This window comes from Sorex fumeus, unplaced genomic scaffold (assembly GCF_029834395.1).
Source record: "Sorex fumeus unplaced genomic scaffold, SorFum_2.1 ptg000149l, whole genome shotgun sequence".
Lineage (NCBI taxonomy): Eukaryota > Metazoa > Chordata > Mammalia > Eulipotyphla > Soricidae > Sorex > Sorex fumeus.
The window spans coordinates 2,336,621-2,354,897 of NW_026606206.1; the positions used below are offsets into that span (position 1 = coordinate 2,336,621).

An 18,277-nucleotide genomic window follows, 5' to 3' on the forward strand; every position below is an offset into this window, starting at 1 on the left:
TTTTAAAGTGTTGTATACAATCAGAATCTGGTTGTTTACCATAATTTGTATCTATGTCTTTCCCTTAACATATCTTGAGCATATCTTATCATTAAATATCTCTGGATATTTATTAATTAAATTAAATACTAAGTAATATTTAATGTCCCACAATATTCCACTGTGTATGTCTTGTACATTATTTTTTTCCTTTATTTTAGAGCCCTTCAGTGGTATGGAATTGTGGAATAATATTTTTAAATACTATAATGATTGCTTTGTATAAAATTACATATGTATCTTTAGACAGATTCTGGTAACTTTTTAAAATATGACTGATAAAATCCTAATAATGTGTTTTCTCAATCCTAATAAACTATTAACATTGCCATTTGTTTTAAGTCCAAAGTTTTAATGTTAAGTAACTCCTGTTATGCATCTTTCTTAATTTAACATTATAACATTATTTTATGTTACCGGCTCTATGTCTAGCCTACTTCATTTCTTCAAACTTATTGCATAACATTTCACATATGAATATATCTTAATTTAATTAGAATTCTACGAATGGACATTTCATTTCCTCCCATTGTTTCTTACTGTTGTAATTACTGTTTCGTTTAAATTATCTCTTACTGTTTCATTTAAATTATCCCTCTGTTCATTTGGGTAAATTTCTAGAATTAAATTTTCAGGTCAGTAGATGTATACATTTTTTTGATGTGCTGCCAAATTATCTGCTACAGATTTTTTGAATTTAAACTGGTAGGAAGAATAAATGAAAGTTCTTGCCTCAAATCTTCTACAACACTCTAATCTTTTGATTTCTTACAGTTTGAAAAATGATATATGTTGCCTTAGTTAAATTTCTTGAAAATTTGGATAAAATCAGATATGTTTTTGCTTTCATGGCGTTAGCCACTTTTTTCCTCTAGGTTCTATTTTAGGTTCTATTTTGCTGTCTCTGCTCAGATAAATAGATACAATTAGGAACAAATTTTTGCTTCTACTTTCTTATTTTTTCAAAATTATTGACTCCAAGTAGTTAGATTTGAATTAGACTAGAAACATTTTACTGTAGCTTTCTTGGAGGCTGGGGGTGGGGCTCACCACCCCAGGAGATAGTCAGGAGTTACTCCTCCCTGGCTCTGCATTCAGGAATTACCACTGGCTGTGTCCAGGACCATATAGATGCTGGAGATTGAACTCAGGTTGGTTGCTTACAAGCTAAACGTCCTACCCACTGTACAGTTGCTACAGCCCCAGCTTATAATTATTTTTATGCTATTTTTTCAAATAGAAGCTTAATTTTCCTTTACTCCTTTCTATAATAAAAGTTCAATTTGGGGGCTGGAGGAGAGCATAGTGGGTAGGGCATTTGCCTTGCACACAGCCAACCCAGGTTCAATTCCCAACATCCCATATGGTCCCCCCAAGCACCAGCAGGAGTAATTCCTGAGTGCAGGAGCCAGGAGTAACTCCTGTGCATTGCTGGGTGTGACCCAAAAAGATTTTTAAAAAGAAATGTTTAATTTTAAACAACTATTACATTTGTCATATTTAATCAATAAACTTTTAAATTAAGGCACATGATTTGAACCAACAATGCTAAAAGCAGGAGACCCAAATTACAACTACCAAATTTAAAACTATAAAAATTATTTTTACAGAATGGATATGATGTGTATGAATTTAGGAAAGGTATATCTGATTTTATTCAAATTTTAAAGAGTGAGAAACAATTTTTTCGTATATTTTTAGCATATAAATTATTATGTGTATAATTTGTATACATCACGGTCACGGTCCTCCCTTTGTTCATCGATTTGCTCGAGCGGGCCCAGTAACGTCTCCATTATGAGACTTGTTACTGTGTTTGGCATATCGAGTACATCACGGGTAGCTTGCCAGGCTCTGCCGTGCGGGCGAGATACTCTCGGTGGCTTGCCAGGCTCTCCAAGAGGGGCAGAGGAATCGAACTCGGGTCGGCCATGTTGGCTGCTTGTAAGGCAAATGCCCTACCACTGTGCTATCGCTCCAGCCCCAATTTGTATACATGCATACATTATATATAATATATCATATACATATATTATATATAATGTATGGACTTCCCACTTTCTCAGGGAGCACTCCTGGTAGGATTCAGGAGACTTTATGGGATGCCAGGGATTGAATCTTGGTCAGAACATACAAGACAAGTGCCTTACCTACTGTACTACCTCTCTGGCCCCGTATGTTAATATATTTTAGTAATTCATTTATAAAGTTCCAAACTAAAATATCATCCACTAGAATTACTGTTTATATAATAAATATTAACATAATTACAAAAAGTAATATAATATTGAAGTTTTCTAACAATCTCCTATGCATTATTTTACTTGGCTCCAAAGCTCATTTTGAATCTCAAAATATTGACTGACATGGTCATGTCATTTTGTGGTAAATATGAGTCTCATTTCCAATTCATACATTATTTTCTTTATGGTAAAGAAATTTAGAGAAATTCATTGTTAAGATTAACCCTCTGATCTCTAGATAAATGAGGAACTATGTTTCTTGTGTCTGATTATTTTGCAATCACTTCCACTTATTTAGGCCGTATTATTCTAGCATTCTAGACATACACTTGTTTGATTTGAAATTATCATATAAGACCTAAAGAATTGCTTTTATTTTCACCCAAGAGGAAAAGTTTCGGAGAAATGATTTGTTTGAGATCAGCAGAGAATTTAACAAAGATCCAGAATCAGTGTCCCAACCTTCAGGGTTTAAAATGTACGTCGATGATGTTACAGTCAGGTATTAAATTCAGCTTACACAATAATATATATAATAATATTTTAGTAACCCCTAGGTAAATAAAATTGGCAATGAAACAAACCATAAATATAGTCTTTTTTCCTTTACCTGATATTTTACGATTATTTTGAGTTATAAATACTTTTAAAACTTATTTTTATTGAGATAACAGTTTATTTAGAATTCATAGCAAACCAAGATTCGGAATACTCTTTCATGAGAAAAAGTACTCTTTTCCTCTGAGAATATAATAACGATTTAGTTTTCCAAGGTAAAAAAATTCTAGGGAAGTTTACTAATAAAAATGATAAGAAGGGCATACATCCGGTTTACATTTCCTATGCTGATCCTACCTAGAAACAGGTAGTTTGAAGTGCATGGACAACAACTGATGCATCTTCAATGAGATCAAATTTTACTTAGGATTTATTTCTGTTTAAAATTTGTTGAGTCAATGTTAATTCCTAATAAATATTTTAGTTTATTTTGTAAATTGAATGCTTTTATTTAAGGATGCATTGCTTCTTTTCTTTTTTTTTTGTTTGCTTTTTTTTCGAGGGGGATCACACCTAGGGGTTACTCCTGGCTCTGCACTCAGGAATCACTCCTGGCAGTGCTGGGGGGCCATATGGGATATCAGGTGTCCAACTCAGGTCGTCCACATGCAAGGCAAACACTCTACCCACTGTACTATGGCACTGGCCCCAAGGATGCATTTCTTAATCATTTTATCACACCTTTTATGGAAAATTGAAATTCCTTTTTATACAGGAAACTGGAATCAATAAGTTTGCTTCCAATAAAGTGTTCAGGCACTTCTGTACATACTCTCTTCAATATTGCCTAATCTGGGAACGTTGCTTGTTATATTTGGTGACCTTAGTATGGCAAAATACATATTTTCTCCAAAATGTATTTCCAAATTATCATCAGTAGGGAGATAAACAGTGTTTTCTTATCAATAAAAATGTCCTTGTGAGCTACATTTTTTATAATAGTGATGAAATGTCAATTTTTAAAAGCCTTTAAAAAAAAAAATCTGACCCGTTTGTAAGTTTTGTGAATTCAGCAGACCTGCCTATAATCAAATGTCTTTCTCAATCGTAACCTTTAAGGTTCTAATAAAGCTATAGATAATACTCAAGTGAGATTTTCCTCTTGACCATCTTACTTGAATAAGTTAAGCCAGCTGCTTTTAATCATGCAATTATTCTGTGGCTTATTGTGCAACTCTAAGAGGAATGGTGTGTCTAGAATGCCTTCCTCTTCTAAGAGAAACTTTAGATTAAGCTCTGATCCTGGTCACTAATATTAGCTACATATCTGTCTTTTCTCTTGAAACAGCTCAATGGTTATTCGGGACTTAACCTTACGCAGTGCTGCTAGCTTTGGCTCCTTCCACCTGATCCGTCTACTCTACGACGAGTATATGTTCTATTTAGTAGAACATCGTGTTGCTCAGGCAACGGGAGAGACCCCCATTGCTGTCATGGGAGAGGTAAGAGAGGCTAAAAGAGCTATGATCCCCCCAGGACTTTAAAAAGAGTTATTTAAGGAAATTTCTAACCAGTGAATCTTAGACTCTGAGTGGAGCTGTGGTGTTATTGCAGGGATCCTAGATCCCTCTGCTCCTTTATATTTTTTAAATGAGAATCTTTAAAGTGCAAATTGTAGTCTACCCTTGGAAGGTTTCAACGTGTTATAAAGGCATCCATGCAGAAGAAAAAGTCCTGACAATCAATGGACTAGAATTAATTATTGAATGAAAAATAAAGATACTTCTTATAAAGCTCAGAACTGGGAATATGCAAGGGAAAGTGAAGTTAATGTGTATTTATACTCTTTTTTCCCAGATGCCCCAAAACAAGATTACTGATTCTGTTTCAGAAACATAATACTTAGCTAGCACTGTTGGGACAGTGCATAATATTCTTAAGACCTTTGTAGATAAACATTTGTAGCTACAACTCTGCGATTGATGCTACTTTATCTTCTTTTGAAGATAAGTGTCTGAGATTCTTGTGGAAAACTAAGACACAAAGATTAAGTAATGATATACTTAGTGGCGAAGGCCTGTTTTGAGTACCATCTGATTATAAAATCTATGCTTCTAGTCACTACAGATGTGGCAGATGCAGAAATTTTATTCCTCCCAATCTCTGTACGGTATTAAAATACCTCAACAAGTGTTAAAAAACCAAAGTTCTGAGGTTAATATAAATAACAGTTTATTAATATCATGTAAAATAAAGCAGATGTTTAGATGATTCAGAAGTGGTTTACTGTATTGAAATGAGGATGCTTTAGATCTTGCCGGATTATACCAGTTTAGACTGTAACTCAAACTACAGAAAAAAAATAGGTCTGTTCATTTTTTAAGTTATGTGTGCCTATTTAAATTTAGAAATGAAAAAATATTAGATGATTTTCTAGTTAAATAAATGATAATAAAGATAGATAAAACATGAAGTACCTCAGGAACCTCCATAAGTATTCATATTAATTATATTCATGTCCTATTTAAGAATGTCAGTTAAAGTAGTCCTCATTCCCTCTTTTAAAAATCCCTTGGTGTTTGACAAATTATATGTGTCTTTGTGTGATGTTGCTTACTGGTGATTGTACTTAAATGATACCAATTATATATGTGTGAGTTTAAGCAAGAATCACTGTAGCTTTTAAATTATAGGCAGGATCTTATGTTACCAAAATTATCTGGACTTTTCTTAAAATTGGCTTCCCATCACTGCCTATTACTTTAGTTCTTTTATAGATTCCTGATTGCAAAATGCCCAGTTGGCATATATATTAAGCACTAAAATTTTTCTAAACTCAGGGCTCAAAACTTCTGAAATAAACATGCCTTTTGATATATTTAACACATTCCCATCTACCTCATCTGTTCCAAGACAACTTGGAATAGGACAAAAGGGATACTGACAACAACAGTGATCCTAATTAACAGAATGTGGCTAATCCTGATGTGTGCTATTGTTTTATTGTATCTCTAGGGAGCAAAGGCTGTGTACCTGAGCTGGTCACACAGTGTGAAGGCATAGCTAGCTGTCTCCTATGGTTGTACAGGGAGTACTGATCTACCAGAATTTATATGGCGTACTCGGGAAGTCCTGTCAAGTGATTATACTAATAGACATCCTTTAAATTTATCATTATATATAACAATAAAAAATGACAGCTTGCCACATGAAGCAAAAAATATGAATAAAGCATAGTTCGGAAAATGAGGCATAAAACACTTTCTGTAAGCTCAAAGATCTAAGCACCCCCTCATGATTACAGTTAAGGCTAATTTTATAGGCATGATCGTCACATAATAATGCCTCCTCATACACCTGCTGGGCATGATAAACATGTTGGCCATGGTCATATTTTTTAAATTTCTTGGTGTTTGAATAATGTAGCTGTAAAGTCAAGGAAAAGGTAGGCTGTTTTCTCATGTGCCCCTCACATGTTACCCCAAGCTTACTCTACAAATCAAACTGGAGATAAAAAGGATTTTACTTGTTGAGTCTCAGTGCGTTTTTTGATAAAAATCACACTTAATCTCGGTTTAAGTAAGTGGCTCTTAATCAACAATAATAACAACCACAAAATAATAATTATAAATACTTTATTGGGAGCTCTTCATATACTTAATGACATTAGGTCTTGCTTTATTTTCTTTCTCAGTAAATAGTTCCATGACCCTTCCTGTTGGGTTCGCTAGACACCTTGGTGTGATCTTCTTCTATGTCTTTCTGTCTTGACCTCTGTAACCAGTCAGTTGCTATGTCTGATGTTTTCTAAACCCTCATGGTATCTTATCTTATGAAAATGCAAACCTAATTGTTTTATCATTACTTAATTACCCTTCCGTGACGTTCTCTTCTTTTGTGTTAAAGAATAAAATTCTTAGTTCTTTCTTAAAAAAATAATTTCTTGGGGGCTGTAGTGATAGGGTAGGTAGGGAGCCTGCCTTACCTGTGACCAACCTGGGTTCAGTAGTCAGCATTCCATAGAGTCCCCCAAGCCTGCCAGAGGTGATCCCTGAGCACTAGGGGTTGTGGCCCCAAAACAAACAAATTCTTGCTCTTATGTCTCTTGACCCTGTCCTTCCGATCAAGTTCAGTGTCCTCCCCTCCTCCTGTTGCATCTTTCATAATCGCAGTGGCCTCTTTTATACTCTTATTTGTGAAACATTTCTCTTTGTGAGAACACTTTATAAAGACCTGTTTCTGCCTGGAACAACTCTGGTTTGCCTTAAGAAAGGCCCACAAATACTTGAGATACATTGGCCCTCAATGCCTTCAGTATATTGATGATCTATATTCTTGCTATTTACTTAGAACCTACACAACTATATTTTTATAGTTCTCTCTATGAGGTATATAAGTGAAGATTTTAAATCTTAAGAAAAGGCTGCTGCAGAATAGCCAAATTCCACACCGCTTGTTTTTGTTTTCAATTGAATCGCCGCACGATAAAGCTGTTCATGATCGAGTTTCAGTCACGCAAAGTTCCAACATCCCTCCCTCCACCAGTGTACACTTCCTACCACCAGCGTCCCCCCCCCCCCCCCGCCCCGCCACCCGCCCCCTGACCCCAACTGTCTCAGGCAGGCACTTTCCTTCTTTCCTCTCTCCTTTTGGGCATTCTGGTTTGCAGTGCAGATACTGCCACGCAGGTTTTTTACTTACACTTTTGTAATCTCCTGAGTCTCCAGTAATCTTTTACCGAGGAAGGAAAGATCCACATGACCTGCTGACATCGGGCAATATAACAAGACCCTGAGTATTAGCCATTTCACAGGAATTGTGTGGCAGCTTTAGTTAACTCATCCACCCTTTGGTGATTGGGAACCCAAGTTCTATCCATGGCATCCCTATAGTCCTCCAAGTCCGCCAGGAGCGATTCCTAAGTGCAGAGTCAGGAGTAACCCCAGAGCATCACAATATGGTCTAAAAAGGAAAATTAAAGAAAGTCTAAAGACACAAAATTAGGGAGTCAAACAGACAATGAATTTAAAATAATTACCAAGAAAATCAGTGAACTGTATCAAAGGCACTTAACATGGAATAAAACAGTAATGACGTAAAAAAAACAGAATGGAGGAGGGGATGTTTTTCACCAAAGATATTAAAACTGAAAAAAAATTGGAATATATTCTATATATTAAAAACTCAGTGAATAAAATGAAAACTTCCGTGAAAAGCATAACATGCAGCCTCAATTATGCACAGGAAGTAAGTGGCACAATTAAAGACAAAATTCCTTTGGTGACTCAAGTGGAAGAGACAAGAGGAATGAAAATCAGGAAAAAATGAAAAACCCTGTGAAATTACCAGACTGTGGTTGAAAAGAAAACAGGAGGATAATGAATTTAACAGAGGGTGAAGAGAGAGTCTATTCAAACAAGTGATAGCAAAGAACTTCCCAAAACGAATGAGAGATCTAACCATAGACTCCAGGAAGCTAAGAGAAAACAGATTTCTAAATGCAAAAATGTTTATTCCAAAACACATGATTTTAATTTATGAAAATTAATGATAAAGTATTAAGCCCTGCTTGGGGAAATAGATACCTAACATACAAATACACCGTGAATTGGCACCGTGAACTAAGTTTCACAGCAGATACTCTACGAACAAGGAGACAAAGGATGTCACACTTCCAGTTCTATAATTAAAATCTACCAGTTGGGACCAAAGGGAAAGAACGCTTGCCTGTTATGTGGCCCACCCAGGAGTGGCTGATGAAGGTTCGATCCCCTCGAACCCCATATGGTTCCCTGAGCACCACCAAGGGTGATCTCTGAGCACAGAGCCAGGAGTAAACCCTGAACATAGCTGGGTGTAGTCCAAAACCAAAAGAAGAAAAATAGACTCTACCAGCAAAGAATACACTTTCGGTAATTTAAAAATATCTCTAAATTAAGAGTATGGGGAATCATGTCTGCCATGGAGGCAGGGGGAAGGTGGGAAAGGGGGATAGGAGGGTTATACCGGGGATATTGGTGGTGGGGAATGTGCACTGGTGAAGGGACGGGTGTTTGATCATTGTGTGATTCTAACCCAAACATGAAAGATTGTAACTATCTCACGGTGATTCAATACAATTTAAAAAAAAAATCTCTGAATTTATAGAAATAAAGGTTTTCCCAGAAAAGGAAAAGCTAGTGAAGCTTTAAGACCTTTACTCCAAGAAATGTTAAAAGGAATTCTTTCACATAAAAGAAAAAGAACACTTAACTTTGAGTTAGGTGATAAGTAGTAAGATAGAATCAAAAATACAAACAATAAAATGAGACAGTAAAAAAAATTAAAAAACAATTAAAAAAACAAAAAGGGGAGGAAGAAAGTGACAGTCTCTGTAGACTAATGACAAGGGATTGATAGCAACATAAAAAGACTGGTTAAGTCAGAAAGACTGATTATATCATCATGGCAACCACAAAACAAAATAGAGACACTTATATTGTAAAAAAATGAAAGAATTGTCAAGGAAACTATTCAAGTGAGATATAGATTAAAGCTCATGTAAAAAAGAAGCACCAGAAATAGAAAACAATCATAAAATAAAAATATAATTACAATAATTGAACTCATATATATGTGTGTGTGTGTGTATATATATATATATATACATATATATATATATATAAAACCACTTTAAGACACAGAGTAGCTAGATAGATTTAAAATTTAAAAAAAAAGGATCTCTAGAAAAATTCTTACCAGATTTAAAGTCAGACATAAACTAGTAATAAAATGCTGAAGTTATTTCAGGCTAGTAATGCAGAGAAAGCGGCAGGAACTTAAAGTAGCATATTCAATAAAACAGACTTTCAGCCAAAAAGTTTATAATAGACAGCAACAGATACCGTATTAGGAAAAGGAGACCAATCCACCAACGAAACTATAATTCATTTATATGCACCAAACATAAGTACATGTAAATACAAAAAAATTCTAAAAGGACAAATCAGCAGCTGCAAATAGTCGGAACTCTCAACACCACTTTATGTTAATAGATTTATCATCAGACAAAAACTTAATTATAGGGGCTAGAGAGTTGTCACAGTGGGCGGGGCACTTGCTGTGCACCCAACTGATCCAGGTCTATCCTGGTACCCTGTATGGTTCCCCCCCAAGCACTACCAGGAGTCATCCTGAATGTAGAGCCAGGTGCAAGCCCTTAGCATCTCCAGGTATGACCTAAAACACAAAAGCAAAATATGTGCGTATATAATACATAATTTTATATATAATGGCTTTTTAAAAAGCAATCAGATCCCTATACACATCAGCTTCATTCCCCCCAAAATTAATACATATTCTTTTTAAATGCACATGGAACTGTACTAGGGTAGTTTTTAAGTTAGCACACAAAACAAGACTCAATAAATAGGTGAATATTAATATCACTACATTTTGTCCAGTAACGTTGGTATGAAGTAAGAAATCAGTCAGAAAATGTAACAACAATAACAACAACAACAAAAATACTGGAAATTTCTTAAACATGGAGATGAATAACTGTTGAATCAACAGAGAAAGAAGAATAAAAATGGGGCTGGAGCGATAGCACAGCGGGTAGGGCGTTTGCCTTGCACTCGGCTGACCTGGCTTCAATTCCCAGCATCCCATATGGTCCCCTGGGAACCGCCAGGGGTAATTCCTGAGTGCATGAGCCAGGAGTAACCCTTGTACATCACCGAGTGTGACCCCAAAAGCCAAAAAAAAAAGAAGAAGAAAAGTTACTTTGATACGAATAAAAACAAAGATGTGCTATTGGATTTAGATTTGAGATTTAGCAAACTCAACAGAGGAACATTCAACACAGGACCACATCCATAAATAAGGAGGAAAAAAAAAAACATAAGCAATCAAATTAGGCTGAAGTCACTGTCACTGTCACTGTCCTCCCATTGTTCATCGATTTGCTCGAGCAGGCCCAATAACATCTCCATTGTGAGACTTGTTGTTACTGTATTTGGCATATTGAATAAGTCAGGGGTAGTTTGCCAGACTTTGCCGTGCGGGCGAGATACTCTCGGTAGCTTGCCGGGCTGAAGTAAATAACCAAAATTGAAGCAGAAGTGAAGTACAAACTAAAAAGAAGATACAGAGCATCAGCAAAATCAAAAGGTACCTCTTTGAAAGGATAAACAAGATTGATAAACCCTTAGCTAGACTAAGAGAAATTAAAAACTAATGACGAAGAGTTAGTAATGAAAGACATGAAATTCTGATACTACAGAAATCCAAAACCTCAGAAGAGAGATTAATCCTATCAATTATATGCAAAAAAATTGGACAGCCTTTTAGAAATGGACAAAATTTTACAATTTTGAAAATTTCCAAGACCGATCTATGAAGAAACAGATTATTTGAACAGACTTGTTACAAATATGGGAATTGAAACAGTAATCAGAAATCTTCTTATGAGACAGAGACTACAGGAGGTCAAGGGCCGACTACCAACCCCAGTTCAAGTCACCAGTGCACCACCAAGGGTCTTTTGGAGCACAAAGCCAGGAACAAAGCCACTGGACACTGATGGTTATAGACCAACTTGCCTCTCCCCCGAATCTCCATAAGAACAAAATCCGAGGTTGCAAAAAAATGTCATGAGTAGGGAAGAATGGAAGGGGAAGAGGGGAAAATGGTCAGTCTGATTATGGGAACTCTAGAACTTTGGTGGAGCTATACTCCCAAGATTTTGTATAGTGTCAGAAACCAATGGCAAATCAGTAAAATTTAAAGGTAAGCTAAAGGCCCTCCCGTTGATCATCGATTTGCTCGAGCGGGCCCAGTAACATCTCCATTGGAGACTTTGTTGTTACTGTGTTTGGCATATCGAATACGTCACGGGGAGCTTGCAAAATTTAGTTGAAAAAATAATTTTCACCGAATTCTTGCAAGGGGTGTGTCAGCATCCCTAAAGATCTAACTTTCGAAAGCAGGACTATCACAATCAAAGTAGCCGAATGGGTTACTCCACATTTGAATCTTTTTTCTTATAATTTTTTTGGGGGGGCACACCCAGTAATGCTCAGGCTGCTGGTTCTGCACTCAGGAATTTTTCCTGGTGGACACAGGAGACAATATGGCATGCTAGGGATCAAACCTGGGTTGGCTACGTGCAAGGCTAGTGCCCTACCCACTTTACTATCTCTCCAGCCCTGCCTTATAAACTATAGGCACGCTTAAGAATTAGGAGCTTATTGATTTTTATCTGCTGCATAAATCTACCAAGCACATGTACACACCAGCCCACACATTGACAGTTGTACACAACCAGATAACTCGCATCTAAGTTTCCATTATTTTGTTCCAGGCGTCTTTTCCCTGCAGTAGGACGTATCTTGATAGGACTTCCACCCTTCTGCTTTCCACATTTTGTTTGATATTCAGAATATGTCAATAAGGAATATTACTCTAAGTAAACGGTGGTTCGTATGTTAAATCTGCCAGAAAACAACAACAAATTACACCCTTCAACTCCCTCATACCCACCCACAGACCAGACCTAAATCAAAATTAATTGTTTTTAGAATTTGTAGTTTGCTTTATCTTTAGCTTTAACTGCTCTGCATTAGCACAATTCTTACAGTGTGAAAATAAATTATAAAACTAACCCCCCAGAGGAGAGGCATGGGAGAAGGTCTATAGAACTCTTCTACATCTTCGTTCTCTGGTTACTCTCCTGTTTTTCTTAGACTCTCCCTTTTATCCTGTTCCTTCCTGGTGTGTCACTGTGTTCACATCTCTCCATACGTTTATAAAAGTATTCAGTAGCCCACGGCCACCATTCTTTCCCTCTGGAACCCCTATTGAGTATTAGGTTCTTCTTTTTGATTCCTTCTCTGCTTGGCTCTGCTTATAGCTTCTCCTCATTTTCAGGGAATGGTGTGCTGCTAGTAACTCTGGTTTAAACACAGTTTTCCAGTAGATGCACAAAAAAAAAAAGTGATCATTCAGGGAAGGAGATACAAAAGAATGATAGGCACTCAAATTATAGGAGTTAACATTGATGATCTGGATTTCCATATCAAGAAAATGATGCACCTTAACCGAGAGTTGAAGAATGTTCAACAATAGTTTCAGCAACAATAGTTTTTTGGTTTTTTGGGTTTTTTTTTTTTTTCATTTTTATTAGTGAGACATCATGAGGTACAGTTGTAGACTTTCACATTTTTGTGCTTGGGTTTCAGTTATACAGCGGTCAAATACCCATCCCTCCACCAGTGCCCATTTCCCACCACCACGGATCCCAGTATCCCTCCCACCCAAGCACTTACAAATAGCAGTTTTCCAAAACAGTTGAAATTGTGGAGGGAAAGAAAACTGAATCTTGAGATTTATCTGTTTAATCTCGGGGGGGGGGGGGGGTTGAGCCACACCCAGTAAGTGCTCAAGGGCTAGTTCTGGCCCGTTGCTTGCATGGTCGCTTCCAGTGACGCCGAGAGAACATGTGCTGTTGGTAAGGAAAGCCGGGACTTCCACATGCAGAACATACACCCCAGCCCTGTGAGCTGTCTTTTAAGCTTTCTTAACGTATTTTAAGAACTAAAATGGACACCCTCGATGTGAGGGAAGAAAGTTCAGCACATAGTTCTCTTCAGTGGCAAAGTCTTCCGCTGGGAGATTTGCCTAAAAAAGAGAGACCTGGCAGTCCCAACTACGAGGCAGGCTGTGAACGATTTCCTGGATTGTTTCAGCGTGGTAACTCTCCCCAGCTGAACCTTTCACCACTCTCTTTAACGTGAACCCAACCCAAGGGATGCTGGCTTTGCCTCTCTGGCACTTCTGATGAGAGCCATAGGTTGCTGGTTCGAAGAAAGAGCCCTTGTTTGGAATGGGCAAGTTTCTCATTTCACAGGAATGGTTTCCTGCTTCTCACCATCATGGTACCAAGATCACAGTGTCATAAAACATGAGGAATTTTCTGTTACTGGAAAGGAGCTTGTGTTACGATAATCCAACATCACTGCAAAACAACTCATGTGAATTGTCAAGATTTTTTTTTAATGTAGGAGTACTGCTATTTATTCAGCCACTGATTAGGCTGATAAGATTATTTTTCACTACTAAGAAAACACTTTTTAACCCCACACTTTTTAACCCCCTCACCCTCCGTCCCCAGTTAATAATTTATTCCCCCAAATTAGGTGATACACTTAATGTTATTTTGGAGGGTGTGTATGTATCATTTACACCACTCTTTCTTTGTCCAATGATTAGTTCAGAGGCTCTTAGATTATCTCTTACTACAGTGGCAATTATATAACAATACACAAATAAAGTAAAATGAATTCAGTGTTACATGTCAAACATTTTCCTTTTAAAAATACTCTTACGGTGGGTAGGGTGCTTGCCTTGTGCGTATTCAATCCCCGACACCTTCTATGCCTCCTGAGCCTACCAGGAGTGATCTCTAAGTGCAGTTCCAGGAATAAACTCTGAGCATTGCCATGTGTGGCCCCCAAAACAAATAATAATAATAATAACAAAAACATAAAATATTCTGGGTAGAGTATTGCCATGGCTTCCAATTAGACAAGGAAGATGGCCTCAAAAGAAGCCTGCCTTAAATTAGAATTGTCAAGGGTCTTTCTGTGTGTGTGTGTGTGTGTGTGTGTGTGTGTGTGTAAAGTTTGCTCCCATCCCCCTCTCACGCATCACCGTCACTTTCAAACTTCTAGTCTAGAAGCCAAACTTCTAGACTAGAAGGCTGGAGTGATAGCACAGAAGGTAGGGCATTTGCCTTGTACATGGCCGACCCAGGTTCGATTCACCCACACCTCTCGGAGAGCCCGGCAAGCTACTGAGAGTATCCCGCCTGCGTGGCAAAGCCTGGCAAGCTCCTCGAGGCGTATTCAGTATGCCAAAAACAGTCACGCCAAGTCTCACAATGGAGAGGTCACTGATGCCCACTCGAGCAAATCGATGAACAATGGGAGGACAGTGCTACAGAACTATTTAAAGTTTACGCTGCTGGGCCCAACACAAACATTTCTCAGACCTCTATTATTGTATTTTTAAATATTTTTTAAGTCATGAGTCAAATAAAATCAGAGCTGTCTACCTTGATTGATTAAATATATCTGTAACGCAACTTGGAAGGCGGGTTGAAATTTAAAATCACCAGGCTCCTCCTAGTTCCATGAGAGAAAACACTGAATCAGACATTGTCTGGCCCTCAGACTGCTTCTCAGTCTAAATTTTCACTTCCCATCTTTGATTATAAGGAAGACTGTGTCTATTTTGTTAATACCTGAGTCTAGTGTCAATATTCTGTTCGTTATTTGTAAACAGTTTTTCCTCGTTAGAAGTTCCTTCTTTCTTCCACAGGGTTGACTTGGATAAGATAATCTGCACAAGTCTAGGAGGGAATTAAGAATGTTAAAAAGTGAAATTTGGGCTTACAGATAATGAGTGTGATATGGGGAGTAGGATTGAGGGAAACTTGTTCCAGGAAGATACAACTGGCCCCAAAGACGTGCTATACTGTAGGGAAAGCTACGGCCACAGAAAAATAAGCGAAAAAAAAAAAAAACAAAGCTCTCTATGGGGTTAAGAATAGAGATTTTTTTTCTTGACTTAGCTTAATGGTGATACTAAATGTCCCTGTCTTGAAATTGTTTTTCTTCTTAAAAGCAACTAAGGCCTGTTTTCTTGCTACGTTGCACCACCAGCTTGTTCCTTTTTTCATGCTACTGCAGATTTCAGGGTAATATAAATATACATGCTTTGCTGTATCCAAGAAGGAAGAAGAGGACAAAAAGCCTGCCTGGTTACCATTGTGATGCTAGTCTGTTCCCTGTGTACAAAGTACATACTACACACACACTGCTAGGTTAGCTGGCTGGCCCAGAGGAGAAGGCCAGTATGATCGTAAGAGCCAAATTGGCCTCTGTGTGATGTAGACTGGAAGAAATATTGACCTTCTTAGCAGGCTTTAATAAAACTATTTGGATTTACAGGAAACTGTAATAATAATCAAGGAACACCAAATTTTACCAAACATTAGCATTCCTAACAAATTTTATAAAATTGGAAATCATTTTATAGTCAGCAACTTCTTTTCTCAGCTGCAAAATCTTGTACCAATGCTAGATGTAAAATGCTTTGATTAATTTGATTTCATTTAGAATATATTTAAAGAAAATACTAAGGCTTCAAAATTCCTTGTGATTCCTCTGGATAGATCAACAGGAACAAAACTCAACAAAGAAACATTGGTTTTGAAAGAAGAAATAGAAGAAAGAGGGCTTTTAGACCTATACAGGGCTTTATACCCCAAAAAGAAAGAGTACACATTCTTCTCCAGTGCACACAGAACATTTTCCAAAATAGACCATGTGCTAAGACACAAAACATACCTTAATAGAATCAGGAAGATAAAAATAGTATCAGCAATCTCATCAGACCATGATGCATTAAGAATAGAAGTGAATCACACACAGACATGGAGAACCAAGTCAAACACCTGGAAATTACACAATGGAGTACTACGTAGCTGTTAGAAAAGATGAAGTCATCAAATTTATATACAAGTAGTACCACATGGAAAGTATCATTCTAAGCGAAATGAGTCAGAAAGAGAGGAACAGATATAGAAAGATTGCATTCATCTGGGGAACATAAAGTAACAAAATAGGGGACTAACACCCAAGAATAGCCGAGAAAAGTACCAGGAGGTTTGCTTCATGGCTTGGAGGCCAACTGCACATGCTAGGGGAAAAGGCAGCCCAGATGTAGAAGGGAGCACCAAATAGGGGGTATTGGGAGGATCCCCCCAGGTTGGAAGAAGCATGCTGAAAGTAGACTCTAGACCGAACATGATTGCCACTCGATGCCTCTTTTGCAGGTCACAGCACCCAAAAGGATAGAGAACAAAAGGTAATGCCCTGCCACAAAGGCAGGGTATTTTGGGGGCATGAGGGGTGGGAGAGATCAGTGTTGGTGGAGAATGGGCACTGGTAGAGGGATGGGTACTCGATCATTGTATAACTGAAACCCAAGCACAAAAATTTGTAAGTCTACAACTGTACCTCATGGTGTTTCACTAATAAAAATTTTTTTTAAATAAATAAAATAAAATTCCTTGTGATCAAAATTTCAAGGTATTTCCGTGATGAAAAGATAGAAAATAGTCACCACCGCTTAATTATTTTTTGATCATTTCAGATAACATTAGTTAATAACAAATCTGAGGGTGTTGCTCAACCATGTAATATTTATAAAATATTTATAAAACCATGTAATATTTATAAAAGGTAAAGGTAAAGGCCCTCCCGTTGATCATCAATTTGCTCGAGCGGGCCCAGTAACATCTCCATTGGAGACTTTGTTGTTACTGTGTTTGGCATATCGAATACTCTCGGTAGCTTGCCGGGCTCTCTGAGAGGGGCGGAGGAATCGAACTCGGGTCGACCATGTTGGCCGCTTGTAAGGCGAACACCCTACCGCTGTGCTATTATAATTTTTATATATAATCTTTATAATTTAGAGTGAGAGAGAAAGGGGTCATTTCTTAACGGAGTTGTGAGTATTACATAGATGAGTAGCTGAGTATGAAGTTGATAGGTAGGTAGACACATAGTAGGTCCCCATTTTTGTTCTCCCCCCCCCCTTTCTATAAACATGTAAATACCTGGAGCTACTTGTATTATTCAGGAAGACTCTAGTTGGTTTTTTTTTTTTTTTTAATGTTTTCGGGCCATACCTGGCAATGCTCAGGGGTTACCTGGCTCTGCACTCAGGAATAATTCCTCATGGTGCTGAAGGAGCCATATGGGGCTCCAGGGATCGAATTTGGGTCAGCTAAGTACAAGGCAAGCATCTTATCCATTGTTCTATCTCTCTGATCCCAGGACTGTAGTTTCTCGTCTTAATTATGCATTAGATTTTTTTATTGATTCTTCACTGATAGTCCAAATAACAATGTATATAATTAGAATATTTTTCTTTAGTCATACAGAGATGAGCTAAGAAGTTGAAGATAATAAAACAGGTAACACAAAAATACCCAAAAGCTTGAATAATAACATAGTGTAAGGAGAAAAGAAGCCTAGAGATAATTTTGAAATGTTGAGTTAAATGAACAATAGAATGTCAAAAATACCTAACAGAATTCTCTGGGATGTAACCACAGTGGTCATCAAAGGCAAACTACTTCATTGTTTTGAAAAACAGAGCCAGTAAAGCAGAATAGGGAAATAGCCTGTCTAGAAAATAAAATAACAGCATTGAGGAAGAAACAACTTAATTAGCTCTAACCTGGACAGTCATAGCTATACACTTGTATTAAATCTAGTAAGAATGAATGAAAGGCCTTCTAAGTACTGTGAAATGAAATGCTCTCAGGAATGTGCACATTGTTTAACTACTTTCAAGAGGGTAAGTTGTACATGACATTGAAAGTTTACAAAAGAAAAAGTATGAAATACCTAAGTGAAAAATAATGGAAGATTAATTTATTCCTA

At 37.3% G+C, this 18,277-nt stretch overlaps 1 protein-coding gene across 4 annotated transcripts in view; it reads left to right on the top strand.

The window, feature by feature from the left end:
* The window catches only part of RFX3 (regulatory factor X3), a 317,169-nt gene that overhangs the window by 285,654 nt on the left and 13,238 nt on the right, over positions 1 to 18,277 (top strand). For all 4 annotated transcript variants that reach the window (XM_056106892.1, XM_056106894.1, XM_056106891.1 and 1 more), the window contains one exon: positions 4,129 to 4,282. In XM_056106892.1, the coding sequence (XP_055962867.1) occupies positions 4,129 to 4,282 (154 nt within the window). The remainder of the gene's footprint in view (positions 1 to 4,128; positions 4,283 to 18,277) is intronic.